This window comes from Triturus cristatus, chromosome 7 (genome assembly GCF_964204655.1).
Source record: "Triturus cristatus chromosome 7, aTriCri1.1, whole genome shotgun sequence".
Classification (NCBI taxonomy): Eukaryota; Metazoa; Chordata; class Amphibia; order Caudata; family Salamandridae; genus Triturus; species Triturus cristatus.
In genome coordinates, this window is record NC_140590.1 from 1610114191 (window position 1) to 1610131325 (window position 17135).

A 17135-nucleotide genomic window follows, 5' to 3' on the forward strand; every position below is an offset into this window, starting at 1 on the left:
TTGTGTTTGTGTGTCCTTTCTAAACCAGAATAAACTCGTTTCTCTCCACCATGATATCTCCTGGCGGATTTTCACTGTATATATATTTTTCACACAGTAGTCCACGGTAGGGTGAACCTTAGCGCGCTCACACCGCCGGGACTCTGCACGTCCACTCTGGTCCTGATGAAAGCCTGTTGAACATACATTTAGGCAGAAACATGTTGACCGCCAATGAGTGAAACCGGTCTTCTATTTTTTGAACTTCACTCTGTTTTTTAATAATTCCAATTAGCAAAACTAATAAATTCACTTTTTGACTCAATTGGAAGTTTTTAAATTCACTGTCACCTCACACGAACCCCGCTCCGCAGTAACCTGGCGTTGCAGCACACTGGGATGGCATTCGGCCATACCCAGTGGAGCCCGATGATGAAGCATGTCACCAACCAGGTTGGCGAGTGAGGGCTTTATACAAAACCTGCATGATCTGTGTAGATGATTTTCTTCTCAACAACATAAGTGTTTGTTTTGAGCTTGTAGATCTATGCTCTTCTGACCTAAAAAAAGCCCCTTGTGTTTTCTACACTGACTTTGTTGTTTCTAAACACAAGGGCCACCAGAGGTCAGTGCCCCCTCTTCAGGTCAGCACCCAGTGTCGCCGTACCTGTCGCATCACCCTAAAGCCGGCCCTGACTGTGTGGATATGCTCGTCCAGTGAGGTGGCAAGGATTATTCCTTCAGGCCAATCAAAGAAGGACTAAAGGTATGGCCAGCAGAGCCTGCCAAGTGTGAGCTGCTGCTCTTGAGCATCCCCTCCCAACTCCCTGTTTAATGAATTAAAGATGTTAAGTTGGAATTTAAATAATAGTATAAGAAAATCTGGAGCTGTTCGCCGTTTCAAACAACAGCAACCTAAAAATAATAAGAATACTATTACTTATTCCTAAAATATGGTGTTTTTGTGACTATTTTACCGCAATGTTCTTTGTCTATTACTATATGATTATTGGTTAACAGCATACTGAGAATGTGTACAAAGAATACAATTCAAGCTTCTAAAGCCATGTATTCTGTTGAATATTGCCAAACAACTATATTACAAACTGCACTGTAGTTATCAACAAGAATAGACTGATAGTGCTGCCTGTTCTGATGAATGTTCTTTTCTGAGATTTTCTGGGATAAAAGCCGAAACGTCAAAAAGAAAAAATAGTAGTTAATCAACTATAATATGTTAAAGCCTAAAATTACTATTCCAATTATTATAGTCTTAAAGAGAAGATATTTTGATTAAATAGGATTTAATGCTGTCAGATGAGGAAGTTGATCCAATATTTTTCAGTGGGCACCTATAATACACTTCATTTTTTGCTGAACTTTTTCCTCGATTTTTCATCAGTGAATAAGGTTAACTACACAGCCATGCACTTTACCTTTCCTACTTTCCTCTTTTTGATGAAGGAATAATATGAAAACAATAACCTAGACATTGATTGCCCATTTTTATTTTGCCTTTTGTAATAAAATGTAATTGTTTATGTTCAATAAACCTTTTTGCAACAACACCAGGTAGGAACTAATTGCGTGTGTTGGATTATGTATTCATATCAGGAAAATATCTTAAAGGGAACAGCTAAAATAATGTTCAGGACAAAGAAGGATCCCTGATATCAAAGTACATTGATGATAGTTTTCGGTACTAAACTGGCTGGGTCAGAAGTGCCCATCATGGGTCCAGGAAACCCAAATTCTTGTTAAGACTGTCACATTATTATTAATCTACTGGAACTAATTTAACAAGTCACCAGTTACCATGGAACCTGGATATGGATTTACCCCTCCTGGACCTTGGTTTTAGACTTGTATGCGATTTATCTGGAATTTTATTTTAGTAATAAATATATAATTATGTACACATTAAGACCTGCAGATAGGCTAGATGATGGAAAGAAATTGTTTTTATCCAATATTCACACTTGGCTTCTTACCACACCTAGACAAAGCTGGGTCTCTTGGAGGCAGGAATTCTAAAATACAATATAAAATGTTTAAAAATATTTTTACCACTTTTCAATAGGTTTCTGTCTGGGGGACCTACAGCCTTTCACAATTAACTTTCATGTGAAGAACTAAAAGAATAATTTTAAACTGTAAGGGTTACCTCCAAAGCATGGTGAATGGCTTGCCTGTAGGAGATCAGCTTCGTAAACGTTGCAGGATTAAAATACTGACTAAAGTCTTTCAAGGCCACCAATTTATCTGCAGATACCTGAAATAAGAATGGTTTTTAGTTTTAATATTGACCTATACAAATGAAAAGAAATAATGTGCAATATGAGAGCTGGCCACACTATGTCATCTGGTGAGAGATATACTTTCTTAAAAAATATCCAGCCATTTTCTGTTCCTCTACTAAACACCAACCTGTACATACTAGCAAGTTGCTGAATAGAATCCTGATGCTTAGTCTGAGGGCTTTAACAGTCACACTCACCTCTGAGATCTTGCCATCGCCAAACCACTGAAGCCATCGCGTTCCCAAGCTGGCTGGGCGTCTGCCTGTATCCTTCCAAGATACGACAAGTGCAGGCCACCACGAGAAGCCCTTAATCTTCCCCCAGACAAGTTCACCAATAGCAGACCCTTTCCCATCCTGAAAGCAGACAGCAAAGAAAAGTAAACCTTGACGTTTGGGACCTTTACGAATAATTAACTTCTGGAAAGTTAGGAACGTTATGCAGAATGACCATACAAAGAACTATGTACCTCCTCTATAAAACAGATTCCACTTTTCCTCCTGTGATTGGCAGGCTTTGTCTGAAAATTACTGTGTGGTGCCAATGAATTCACCTTATCATGGAATGCCCATGGTATTTTGGACAGTAAATATTAAGGATCTGACAAATACTGTAACTGAGAATAATCAGCAGATGAGAGGCCTTCATTTGCTAAGAGTCAGACCTTTTATAGAGGTCACGAGAAGTCAGCAGTTAACTGGGCAGTATCCCCCTTAGCTAGTATTGTTTACCACTGGTCTTCCAGGGCCACAATACTAAGTAAGGCACTTTGAATATCTAAATCACCCTATTTGTGTACTTGACTCCGTGGGGCAAGCTGTTATGGCTTACTGAAAAAGTGGACCAGTGAGAATCTCAGATGCAGTAAGACACAGAAAATACCACTCAACAACATTAATGTCCTATCAGTTTTAGAAAAAGAAGACGTTTGTAATCATGTGGTAAGCAAAATAAAACAGTTAAAAGTAAGATGTCAAAAAATAAAAAATAGAGGCTTCAGGACGATGTTTATATAATCCTAACACAGGGCGATACATTGCAGATAATATTAGGCCAACGCCTGGGTTCAGGTTGGCTCAAGGATCTTCAGGAACTCTTGAATCTAAAATAGTTTGTGAAAGATTTTCATCTGTTAAAAGACCTACAGGGTGGGCAGGGGATGCAGATGCAAGGACTCAAGAAACTGCTCCATTCTTGGACCAACCTAACGAAACACACAGTGCAACTCAGTGGGCTGGAGCCTCAGTTAGGGCTATATATAAAAGGAATCATCGACTAAACTCAGTAAATCCAAAGACTTACCACTCAAGTAATTAGGACCCCACCGAGTAAATTCACCAAATGCTCTCCTGGTGTGCTAGTGGAGATACTAGGGTGACAGAGTCCAGTGTCTCATCATCGATTTCCGGCTAGGAACACAGTCTATAATGTTACTTAAGTCCAGCTATCAGTTCAGGGCTCAATTGGTAGTTCTGATTTTCATTAGTAACTGATGAACTATACAGCCAGTATGCACAAGGATGGTCCAAGATTGCCTCTTTAAAGTAGAGTATTATACACAAATGTAATGGTTGTTGTCAGTTTTGTTTCGGTGGCAGGTACATCAAAGAGACTGAGGTACTCAGGAGGTGTCACTGGAGTCTAGACCAACCACGACCTCATTTTTCAGGGTTAGATCGAACATCACAACTAAAATGATAATATTTCTCGAATGGCATGGGCGGGGAAGAAAATTCCAATAGCATTGGAATCAGAGCAACCTCCTCTAGTCATATCCCAAGCTAGAGGTGTGAAGGCTGACTGTTTCCCAGCCCCACTGAACATGAGGTGAGTGTAGTCACTTCTGGCCAGCTAGACAGTGGCAACCACATGGCTCATCGACTATCTGTCAGTTGAGGTGGGTCCACGCAACTAGGCTCTGCCATGCACATATCTGGCTGTGGGTCATATCGGCTCCTCCTGGAGTGGCATTCCTTTTCTTTTAGGCTGGTAAGCTTTCATTCTCTCTACAGGTCACAGCAGTAAAGTAACGGTGCAGGCTTTCCACACATAATACCATTCTGAAAAAAGAAAGACAATCATGCAAAAAATGTATTACTGAACTGGTGTCTTCACACCTACATTGGTGAGCATGCTTTCTTGGTGCCAGAGTCAACTAAGGATTATGTCATTTTCAGAAGTTCTCGGGCACATTCAGTCCAGAGGGAGACTCCTTCCTTGTTGTGGCCATACTCCCCAGCAAAATGCCAAGTGTGATATTTATTGGGTTAAGACACAGCCTAGAATTTGATTACAGTCACCATTTCCAGTCGCCACATAGCCTTAGGAAGTAGCCATTACCGTAATGAAGTGGTAACACATTCGCTCTGACATTATAGAACAGCTCTGATGATCTTAAACAAAAAAACATGGATCACTACACTGGCTCACATAATGGTCGAGTTATCTGATGAAAAATATCAAAGGCAGGGTAGCACAGTTTTACCAAGCCACGCAAAGGACGTTTGTTCAAACTTATATAATGGGCATCTCCTTACGCCTCAAGCTGACCTCTCAACCCAAAGAAAGACATTGGAGTTGTCCTTTGGGTGAGACGTGGGACAACAGGCCTATCAATAGTTAGTACTTAAAAAAACAGCATGAAGGTAAGGGGAAAGGAAAGGAAATCTGTGATACTGCCTGTGTGTGGGGATAATGTGTATTGGCTATCCCACTGATTTTCACTGCACTGTTCTAAAGTTCCAAACCACATAATGGTTATTATCAATCTTGGCAATGCAGGCAACCCACTATCATTTTATAGAGGATGCCTGTGCTGGCACAACAGAAGAGTGGCACAATTAGTGAAAGTATGGCATTCGGGAACCTTGAAAAAAAGTTAAATGTTCCATTCTTCAAAGACCTAACATGAGAATTGGTTCTACTATTCCTGCACAAACAGCTCAGCACATCAAATGATTACCACATAGATATGCCTGCGTCAGTCACATGTAAAGATCCATAGGGATATGATATGTTCTCGCTTCTCTTAACCACTGAGTCAAAACCCTCTTTGAAGCCCTTCCAGGAAATCATGTCATGGATGCAGGCTGACTTGCTCGGTATTCTCCATATGAGTATTTCTGTCCTAGGCTTTATATATTCATATCTATCTTTATATCGATCTATATCTCTCTCTCTTTCTCTCTCTCTCTCTCTCTCTCTCTCTCTCTCTCTCTCGCTCTCTCTCTCTATATATATATATTCACTAAAAAAACATAGGTTTCACACATGTTATAGTTAGCTGGACATTTCACTCGTAAAAAACCATTGAAATTCCCCCGTTATAGTTAGTTCAGCTAAATATAACTCGCGCGACCGCAATCCACTGCTGATGACGTCACATATTACATCACTCATGACATTGTCAATGACATCACTCATGACATCACTGATGACATCTCAAATGACATCACTGATGACATCATCCAGTGAATATGTGTCTTTCTGAAAAATAAATATTTTTTATATATGTATATCTAAAGGTTAATGGAAGAATAAATGGGTAAATAAGTGTCTAAATGGATGGTTTTTTTGGGAAAATTAATTGTATAACTGACTTATTAACAGTATCTTAGTGAATACAGTGATGTAATATGTGACATCATCAGCAGTGGATTGCGGTCGCGCAAGTTATATTTAGCTGAACTAACTATAACGGGGGAATTTCAATGGTTTTTACGAGTGAAATGTCCAGCTAACTATAACATGTGTGAAACCTATGGTTTTTTCAGTGAATTTGCAAGGTTTTTAAAATGCTAATTCCTAACTATAACGTGTGTGAAACCTATGGTTTTTTAAGTGAATTTGCAAGGTTTTTTAAATGCTAATTTCTAACTATAACGTGTGTGAAACCCATGTTTTTTTTAGTGAATTTGTAAGGTTTTTTAAATGCTAATTTATGTATGTATTATTATAGTTTTTATATATTTATTTTACAATAAACTACCTATGTATATAGTTATAGATTGACTGTATCCTGTAATATGGAATGGCTCGTTTAAAATGTTTTTTTTTTTTTAAAGGGTTTTTCACCGTGCGCGCACCCCGCGATTTTTTGAAAAAAAATAAAATGTTTTTTTCACCCTTCGGGGCCCTTCAGGGACCCCCTGACAAAGGCTAGGGGGTCAGGAACTCTCTACCCTGCCCCCTTTTCACGTTCTCCACCTTTGTTTTTCACTGCCACACACAAAATGGCGTCCGACACTTCCTGATTTCGACCGATTCGAATGTTGACTGACATCTAACCACCAATCAGAATTACGCTCGCGCACGGCACCGTGCGCGCATATAGATATTTAGGTACTTTTAACTGCAATTTTCTCAGGAACTACTGAACAGATTGACACCATATATGCAAAAGACACATCCCTGACCTGAGGACTACCTCTTTGCCAAATTTCAAGTAATTCTGTTCAGCCGTTCGGGCTGTACCTTCGACTAAAGGTCCTATGGGAAAATGCATGGGGAAAACGCGTTTTGGGACCCCCCTTTTTTCTCAGCCCCCGCTTGACGAATCACCCCGAGACTTTCAGGGTAGGAGCTGACCGGAGCGCCCCATTAGTTTTGAAAATTTCACGAAGATAAGTCAACCGGCGCCAAAGTTATTCAAAATAGAATTTTCAGATTTCCTATGGGAACTCGGTCCTAACTATAACTATCTACTGGCAACCGCCAGTAGATAATCTATATATATATATATATATATATATATATTTCTGATAGAGACTTCCAACTGAAGATTCCTCACCTTTTGAAAACCTCCAGGCTACAGACTGGATCCGAAAAACGTTTGTATAGTAATGTCCTCCAGAAGGGACAGTTGGCGTTGTGCGATGTCATGGCTCTGCTTAAAACTCCATCTCGTGATTTAATGACATCAGCTTCTGTATATATACACGTCACCTGCTCGTGCTGGCATCAGTTCCTTTCTTTCCATGCCAACTGATGCGAATCCAGAGCCTCAACTGTCATTCAACAGTTATCTTGTATTTTATACTAGAAAATACTTTTTGTGAGCAAATGTCAACTAAACATTCCGGTTTTAAGCTGTGTATGACCTGTAACTGATAGAGGTCTGTCACGGATCCACACTATGCATGTTTAAGGTGTTTTGATTCGGGACCACAATTCAAAGTCATGTTTATCGTGTGCTAGGATGAACAAGAAGGCAATCCAGGATCGCGAGACGAGGTACGCACTAGTGGGTTGCGAGGAAGTCTAAGACTCGTTCGGTGTCAAAGGTGCGTCACTTGAGGTCAAGAAGACGATCTTGTTCACCATCTAGCGGTTGCTCAAAAGACAGAAATTCATTGAAGTCAAGCAACTCTAAGAAGAGCCATAAGAAACATAAGAAGGCCAAGCATGGCTCTCCTACGTCGAGCCACTCTCATCATGCCTGAGGTACCTGTGACTTTGGGACAGAGTCGTTCCCTGTGCTGGAACAACTTTTGACATCCTTGCCTTTTCGACTCCCATCCGATAACGTAGCCACGCCACATCAGCTCCAACAGCTTAAGAAAGCTACAGACTCGATCTTTGGCATTGTTTCAGATCCATCTGGTGTGCCTTAAGGCTCTGTGGATCTGAGAAGGTCTCCGGCTGATCAAATGTCAACACTTCCATCCTCTATGCCTGCTGTGCCTCTTGGTTTGGTTTAAATGAAGACGACATCAGGTCCATTGACAATGGAACCTTCTAGGTCTTTACTTTTGGCGACGCACCTGATGCTGCAGATTATTCATATGAGGCTGCAGACAAAGCCGGCATCGACGTTGCTGATGCCAGCAGTGGATCCGATCCTTCTTTAGAACTTGAAGGGCAATTTACTATCTAATTTAGTGTATGCTCCATCAGAACCTGATCTATCAAAAGAGGACTATCTTTTTGATGTAGAATATCCCCAGGGTGATATTTTACAAGATTTGCACGATGCTGGTGGTCTTGACACTTCTCCGAATCTGCGTTTATCAACTCCTACACTATTGCTACTGAGGAGGCAGCATCTTTTTGCCACTGTCAAAGTAAGGCAGCAGGATCTCGGTTTTCCCCCACAAGCGGTAAAAACAACTTTACTGACAGAAATTATTGATCCAGCACGTGCTTCTCAGGAGAATTTGTTACCATTTAATGAGGCCTTGGCAGATGTTCTAATGAGCACCTGGACTAACCCATGATCTTGCCCTCCAGTAAATTGCGAAATTGTGAGCAGACATCGTTCGACCCCAGGGGAGCTGGATTTTTTTACTACAACATCCAACTCTGGAAAGTCTAATAGTTTAGGCTTTAACTAGCCATACTAATCGTAATGCTTTTCCTACCACTTTCCCTAATAAGGAATATAAAAAGATGGAGGCTTAAGGCAAAAAGGTGCTTTCTTCAACTAGTTTAGTTTAAAGATTGGTGAATGCTTCCTGTCTTTTAGGGAGATATTCCCATGCTTTGTGGGACAGAGTGGTTTGTGATTTACCTGCAATACCTGAGGATACGTGAAACATCTTGCAAAGTTTGGTTGCGATGGGCAGGATGAAGCAAACTTTTCAATAAAATCTGGCTTGGATAACACAGACTGTTTAGGTAGAGCATTGGGGACCAGTATTGTGATAAAACTGAATGCTTAGATCCCGCAACTTTTTTTAACACAGACATGTAACATTCTTTGATGGACATGCCATTTCATAGTTCTAGGTTATTTGGGGAAAAATCATATACAGCCTTTGAAAAAATGAAGAAGAGCAAAGTCACTGCCCACTCATTAGGTTTGGCACCTTCCACTCGTCAGCTATCACAGCAACAGCACACCTTTCGAGGCCATCTTCAGAGGCAGAGACAGTAGCATCCAGTGCATAAGACCACCCAGGCTTTCAGGGGATGTGGTTGTGGAGCAGGTAGACAAAGAACAGCTAACCAAGCACAGCGGTCTGCCCAAACTCCAGCTCCCCACCTTCTGCAGTAACTCAACGCCCAAGTTGATTTTGGTGCCTCACTATCGGCCAGTTGGAGGTCACATTGCCTATTAACATAAAGGAGCAGAACTTCAGATCAATGGGAGCTCCAGATCATGGCACAAGGTTATTCCCTTCATTTTCAGTTGTTCCCTTGAGATATTCCTCTACAACCACAATATCTGTCAGAGAACATGTCAATTCATCAAGAAGAAGTTCAGGCTCTCTTGGCAAAGGGGGCCAGTTTAAAAAATTGGGACTGGTTATAACTTCCACTATTTTCTAAAACCGAAAAAGGATGGGGGTCTTTGCCCCATTTTAGATCTTCGTCCCCTGAACTTCTTTTTAAGGAAAGACAAATTCATAATGCTCACTTTGCCCCAAGCTCTATCTGCTCTGGATCCATGAGACTGGATGTAGCGCTAGATTTGCAGAATGTGCATTTTCACATTCCCATCCTGCAATCTCAGACGTTATCTTGTTTTCAAGTGGGACACAAGCATTTTCAGTTCCCTGTCCTTCCCTGTGGGCTGACCAGTGCACGCTGGGTGTTCACAAAGGTTATGGAGGTGGTTGTGGCCTATCTTCGGAGGTTGGAAATACTAGTCTTTCGTACCCCGAGTGGCTGTTGAAAGCGAACTCGCTTCAGTCAGTTGTCAAGCATCTCCAGACGAGGGCCAACATGTTGTTATCATTGGGTTTTACCATCAATGTGCCGAAGTCGCACCTGACTCCTTCACAGAAGCTGCCTTTCATCGGGGCTATCCTAGACACTGAGTTGTTTCAAGCTATACCTCCAACTCACTGTGTCCAGGATATTCAGGCTGTGATCCAGATGTTTCCGCCTGCACCCTTGATCTCAGTGAGAGTAGTTCTGAGACATCTAGGTCTCTTGGCCTCCTGAATCTTGCTGGTGGTCCATGCAAGGTCGCACATGCGGGCTATGCAGTGGAATTTTATGTCTCAGTGGGCACAAAATCAAGGAAATCTGTCAAATTTCATTCAGGTGTCAGAGAAGACTGCAAAATACTTGCAGTGGTGACTACTCAACTGCAATTTGTACTGTGGAAGACCCCCTGCCCAACCATAGATGATTGTTGTGACGGATGCGTCTTAACTGTCATTGGGGAGGTCATTTGGGAGACATGAAAATCAGAGGACTCTGGCCCCTGGGGGAAGCTCGGCTTTACATAAATTTGTTGGTGCTTCGAACAATCCATTTGGGTTTAAAAAAGTTCCTTCCAAGGATCAAGGGGAGCAAGTACAGGCACTCACGAACAATACGACTGCCTTCTGGTATGGCAACAAACAGGGCGGAGTAGGGTCATGGGTTCTGTGCTTGAAGCTCTTCGTCTTTGGAAGAGGCTGAGTGATCAGGGCATATCTCTGATCATTGGACACCAGGATTTTTTTTTTTAAATATATTTTATTTATTGAGTTGAGTGCATCTTTAAGCTGGTGCATTACATAGTCATTATGTTATCACTATTGTACAAAAATGCAATAGGAGACAGGGTAGGGAGGAGGGGGATGGAGGGAGGGAAAAAGAACAGGGGGAAGTAAGGAATGAGAGGGAAGGTAGCCAAAGAGTAACCAATAACATTGTCACTCAGTGAAGTCCACCTCTTGCTAGATGACGAAATCTGGATTAAGCACACCTAACAGCTCGGTTGGTTAGGGCACCCGTTAGACGTAGCTAGGCATATAGACAAGAAAGACATCATTATAATGGGGGGACATGAATGTAGGCGCAGATTGGGGGAGGCTGTCATGACCTAGTAGATTTGCCAGCGAGTCATCAAGAAACCTAGGATAACTTGTCAAGAGGCCCCAAATGTCCTTAGGGCGGGTACAGATTGGCTTCAGCTCCCAGTATGCGTCCAGCAGCTCCTGGAACAGGGCTGCATAGTGCAACCAGCTGTTCCTTGTGGAAGCTCGTCGTCTGCTGCAGTGCATCGCCACTCTATGTATTGCCAACAGTGGCAGCATTGCCATTAGTCTGTGTGACTGGGGGGGGCTCCTTTACGAAGCTCAGTAGGGGGAGCATAGTCTAGAGCATGGCCAGTAATGCTAGTGATATCCCTAAATACCACTGTCCAGAAGTCATGGATCTCCGGACATTCCCACACCAAATGCAGGAAGTCAGCATGCAGTGCACAGCAGCGCAAATCCTTTTCTAGACCCATTCACTGTAGTCGCGCCAATGTATGATAAATTCTGTATAAAAACCTGAAGTGGATCGCCCACAGCCTGCAATTCGGAGATTGGGCCTTAGATTGAGTACAGCAGAATGACCACTGTTCCTCGTTGATCTCCACATGGATATCGTCCGACCAGATCTGTCGAGCAGAGGCACCCTTGATCGGCGCTATCCGCTGCATTCTAGTGTGAATGCGCATGATCAGTCTTTGCGGCAAGGGGTTAGTGAGCATTTCCTCAAGTACCGTAAATGCAGGAGGGGCACGCAGGAAGGTGTTATGAAGGTCGCGCATAGACGCTCGGAGCTGATAATAAGTCATGGCATCCAGAAGGGGCACCGAAGAGTTATGAAAAATATACTGATAGGTAATGAAGGTGTCATCGGGATATACTATCCCAAAGGAGGTAAGCTTTAGCTGGTGGAGTCGAGCCCGCATTCCAGCCTCAGAAACCGCAGTGAGCAACTGATGTCCCAGAATCTGAACGGATTGGGCGTATAGGTGATTTAAGCAGGCTCTTAATTGAAGCTCATTCCACACCCAAACAGTGCATGCCAATGCGTCCACCTGTCGTCGCACTGTACAAGGAGGGCCATAAAGCACGGTCTGAAGTGGGCACGGAGCTATGTGGTCAACCTCAGGAGCCGCGTAAAATGTGCCAAGTGCCCTGTGTGCTAAGAAAAAAAAAGGTCCATATCTGGTGCACCTAGGCCGCCCTGTTCAAAAGGAAGTGTCAGAATTTCCCTTGACATTCAAGGCTGCTTGCCAGCCCAGGCTAACAAAACTAGATGGGACCGGAGTTGTTGGTGGAAGCAGGTCATAAGAGGAAGAGGCAAATTAATAAAGAGATAAAGGAATTTGGTGAGGACCACCATTTTAGCAATTACCAAACTACTGGTTAGAGACAGCGGGAGTATCGACCATACAGGCACCCGGTCTTCAAGCCAAGACATCAGTCTCCCACAATTGTCTAGCCACAGCACCTCTGTGTTTTGGTTAAGCCATATCCCCAGATAACGACCAGAATCAGTGGCCCACGTCAGAGGGAAGTTAGGAACGATGGTTTGTGTAGTATCAGTGAGTGGAAATAAAATGGACTTAACAGTTGATGGTGGTGCCCGCTAAACCACTGAATCGAATAAACTCCGGATATATAAAGTAAAATCATCTGCATACATGGAGACAAGGACCCGACTAGGTCGGAAGGTAAGGTCACAGTGCGAACGGTGTTGTCACAGTCGTGCCACAAGCGGCTCCATCAAAGAGAATGGGGGACAGTAGGCAACCTTGGTACATGCCCCGGGCAACTAAAATCATGCTATTGATCCCAGATGTGCAACAGGCAAGGTATAAAGTAGACATATCAAATTGATGAATTTTCGACCCACACCAAGGCGCTTAAGAAGATAGAAAAGATAGGGTCATTTGAGCGAGTCAATAGCCTTGGAGGCGTCAAGAAATGCAGCAGCAGCCTGTAGGTTCAGGTCTAATGTATGAAGGAGGGCAAAGAAAGTACGCAGGTTGTGGGCTATACCATGTAGGTATGTAGGTTGTGGCACCAATCCGGATTGATCCAGGCAGATCATATGAGGCAGATAACCTGAGCGATCTCCTCCACAGTGAATAGCTCATTCAGAAATAGGTGGTGGCCCTTCTCCAAGCCAGAGAAGCTGCACTGAGTCTAGGTAGGAGGTCAAGTCGGGGGGGGGGGGGGGGGGGGGGGGGTTGTAATACAAATTGGCATAGAAATCAACCATATTGCATTGAGCAACCTCATTTCCAACCGGAATGTTTTGGTAGTCGTCTAACAAGTCCACCACAGTCACTCGCCCAGGGTTTACGTAACAGCCCAGCAAAGGTCTTGCCTCCTTTCTCTCCCTCACCGTAGCCCCTGGCTCGAGTTTTCCTTCCCAGGCAATGGGTCTCTCGAAGTGCCTCCTCCTCATACCCTGCATGTTTACTGGAAATGGACGTCTCACCAGTGTCGAAGTATTGAAGGTCTAAAGCACGACTATCAGCCTTCAGAGAAACCAGGATTGTCCTCACCAACCCAGCCTGTTTGGCAATGCAGACCCTGCAAATGACCACCGTGAACGGGGAGTCCACAGTCCACAGACTGTGAGTTCAGGGTAAAATACTCCACAATTGCTTGCGGAACTTCATAGCAGAACACCGGGTCCCGCAAAGCACCAGGAGGTGCCTCCAAGAAAACCTTGCTGAACAGTGTCAGGTGGGCGTATCTCCAGGAGCACTGGGACATGGTCAGACAGCATCTGAGGAAGGTGTGGGACATCAAGGGTCCAAGAAACCCCATCTCTGGTAGCAAACCAAAAGTCTATTCTAGACCAAGTGTTGCGAGTAGAGGTGATGCATGTCCCCTTCACGCTGTGTAAGTTATGAGCACGCCAAACATCTGTCAGGCTATTGTCAGCTATAACAGCATAGCAGATTTTGGGTGCAGGAGGCGTGTTGCACTAGATGTGTCTACAGTGGCATCCAATAGCACATTGATGTTTCCGCCCCATGGGGCGTGGCCAAGCCGCCAACCAATATGGCTGTGCTGCCTTGAAGCTCCGCCGCGAGGCCATGGCGTAGTACCCTTCCAGGGGCAGATCCAAGCGCTCAGCGAATGTGAAATGGTGTGAGAGGGCTCGGGGGAGGTTCCGGCGCCCACTGGAGGGCTCCTGTGCAGCTCGGGGTAAATTGCACCGACGGAGGATGCCGCTCGCTGTCGAGGCCTGGCTGCACGAGGAGGACCCGGGGCATCGCGTGGCTGGTGCTACGGTGCATCACAAAGGGCTGGAGCCGTAGAACGAGTGTGCGGCTGAAGCTGGAAGGTGGGGGCAAGGAGCGGAGGTGGGGGGGCGCCAAAGTGCGCTGCTCTCCTGTTGTCTGGCACGCAGGCACACCCCCGGAGGCCCCGCGGCAACAGGTGAGTCTGGGGACAGGCCGGCAGGCCGGTTGCTGCGGGGGCCTATCTGGTGACCTCCCTCTCCCCCACGCCTACAGGAACGGCACATTGGACATACCGGGAGTGCCATTGTTTCCCTCCATGACGCGATAGTGCCCTAGGGGACCAGATTTAATGTACTGCCTCAATTTCTCCCATAAGACAATGGGGGCATATTGAGCCTACGAATTGTGAGGCAGCGGTGAGCGCCCGCTCGTTGTCCACGGGGCGGAGGAGGGGAGCTACTGGTGTGAATTGTTGCATCTGTCCTCCACAGATACACAAGAATACACCCTGGGGCACCGCGCTGACAGGGGCAGCGGGTGTGCCAGGAGTCCGTCCGGAAGGCCGGGTGCATCGTGTGAGTGCTTGATGGCTCCCTCGCGTCCCCCTCCACCACCAAGATCGGCCATTTTGGGAGCAAGGAGCGGCGGACGACACCCTCTCTACTACATCTTTAGCTGCCAGCTTCCTCTCCTCATCCTGGTGCAGCGGGGGCTCTATGGTCGCCCGTATTACTTATCGGCAGTGGGCATCTGAGGCTACTCTGTGTGGTGTGTCCCCGGGAGCCAGGTGAATGGGGCAGGCCCGCAACACAGGATCGGGTGGGCCTAGCGGCTGTGGCATGGGTCGTAAGGACCCCAAACAAAGTACCCTCTCCTTTAAGCCACCTGGAAACACGTCAGCCACCAAACAAGCAAGCATGGCGGAGGGGTGGGGGGGTGGATCCTCCACTGCAGAAACATGGGGGGCATGATGCTGTTCTTGTGGAACTGAGGGCTGGGTTTCGGGCCCTGGATACACGCTTTGACAGCTTGGACAAGAAAATGGAGGCGCTGGGGGCCCAGCTCGACAATCAGAAGGGTTGCTTAAACCTTTGCAGAAGGGATAATCTCAGATCTAGAGGATGGCACAGCTCAGTCCACCAGGCGGCTGGAACGCATGGAGAAGCTCCTCAAAGCCGTTGCAGTAAAAAATGAGGATTTGGAAGCTAGGTGGCCCCGAAACAGAAATAATGTTCGAATTATAGGTGTGCCCGAATATACAATTACAGGGCGGCTGGACCAGTTTGTGGAATCCTTGTTCACTGACCTGTTCCGGGCAGAGTGCTTCACCACTACATACATAGTGGAGCATGCACATCGCATTCTTGGCCCCCGACCCAACCCTGGCTGTCCACCGAGACCGATCATTGCACGTCTGCTTAATTTCAGAGACGGGGACTATATTTTGAGAGTGGCGCGGGAAAAGGGTAAGCTGGAATGGCAGGGCTCTGCCATCTCCCTGAACCTGAAATTCAGGGCGATGGTGCAGGAGGTGAGAAAGAAATATGCTGGGGTGAAAGCGAGTCTGCGCAAGCTGGGGCTGCGGTACAGGATGCTGTACCCTGCGCGACTAAATGTGGATGTGGATGGACGATCCCGTATCTTTGACTCACCTCATGAGGCCCAGGAATTCTGCCAGACCTATTCCAAGTCAGTGCGGCAGCGTAGCTCTCCCTCCCCGTCGCAGAGTGTCCCGAGCTCTGGCACCAGCGCAGTTCTTTTCGCGGCTAGCTGAATGTACGCAGTGTCCCAAGTATAAGGATTAATTGACCAGCCACATGTGCTCGTTGTCCTACCTGGCATAGTCAGTTTTATACTCTAATTGCCCTTTATTATTATCTCCCCCGGGATGAGTTTTTAGATTTGGTCTTTTACATTCATTTATGCTCCAATACAATGGAGTTGCGACGTGGTGTTGCCACCCCCTATGTGCGTACACACCACTTCAATTGGCATTGTTTTTGGGGTTATTGTTGTGTTTTCATGCCGGGTCTGGTGGCTCAGTAGACTAATGCTTCTACTGCAGGGGCCTGTGTTGGACCTCATGGTCACAGGTTCAAATCCCGGCGGGTCCACTCAGCCTTTCATCCATCTGAGGTTGATAAAATAAGTACCATTGAGTTGGGTAACAACAAACATCTGTTATTCAGTGCCAAGATACCCGTAGTGGTGAATGTGCGCTTTACAAATACACATGTTATGTTACGTTATCTTAGTTGATTGGGGTTGGATATGGGGGATAGGCGGTGTGAGGGGGGATTGGGATCTATTCAAAGATTGCTGTATCTACAGCTTAGTGGATTTGTTAAGTAACAGTGCAGGAATGGTATTATGGATGCAGGTGCTGGCTAGGATTGTCCTAATGGAAAATGGTTAACAAAGTACAAGCTGTAGCACAGATTGGGTTAATGACTTGGAATGTAAGGGATCTTAATAACACTCGCAATTGCAGATTGGTGGCTAACTATATGCAGCGTCACCAGATGGATGTTGCATTCGTGCAAGAGACTCCTCTAAGCCCTTCCACAAACTCGGACTTTGCGGGAGGTTGGGGAGCACACCTTTATTATGCTGGATATAGTTCATATGCAAAGGGAGTGGTGAAACTGATACATAAGAGGGTACCGTTCAGGGAGGTGGAGGTGTACCGTGACCCAGGGGGGCGTTATATCCTGCTCAAAGGTCATATATTGGAACACTCTGTACTGTTTGTGAATGTGTATGCGCCAAATGTTGATGATCCAGAGTTCTTTGAGGCCATCCACACGCACATCACACTCATGGGGGCAGACCTGACCTGTATGGGGGGGGGGGGGGGGGGGGGGGGGATTTTAATCTACTGCTTGACCTGGTGCACAACAGCCCCGCCACCACAGCGGACACAAAACCGCGGGCTAGGA

The 17135-nt window shown here is 45.3% G+C and overlaps 1 protein-coding gene across 4 annotated transcripts in view; it reads right to left on the bottom strand.

Annotated features, from left to right (window-relative positions):
- The window catches only part of DNMT3B (DNA methyltransferase 3 beta), a 511613-nt gene that overhangs the window by 368565 nt on the left and 125913 nt on the right, over positions 1 to 17135 (bottom strand). For all 4 annotated transcript variants that reach the window (XR_014966866.1, XM_085619485.1, XM_085619484.1 and 1 more), the window contains 2 exons: positions 2477 to 2635; positions 2144 to 2251 (listed from right to left, as the gene is read on the bottom strand). Coding sequence is in view for 3 of the 4 variants with exons in the window: in XM_085619485.1 (XP_085475611.1) it covers positions 2144 to 2251; positions 2477 to 2635 (267 nt within the window). In the remaining variant the exon portion in view is untranslated. The remainder of the gene's footprint in view (positions 1 to 2143; positions 2252 to 2476; positions 2636 to 17135) is intronic.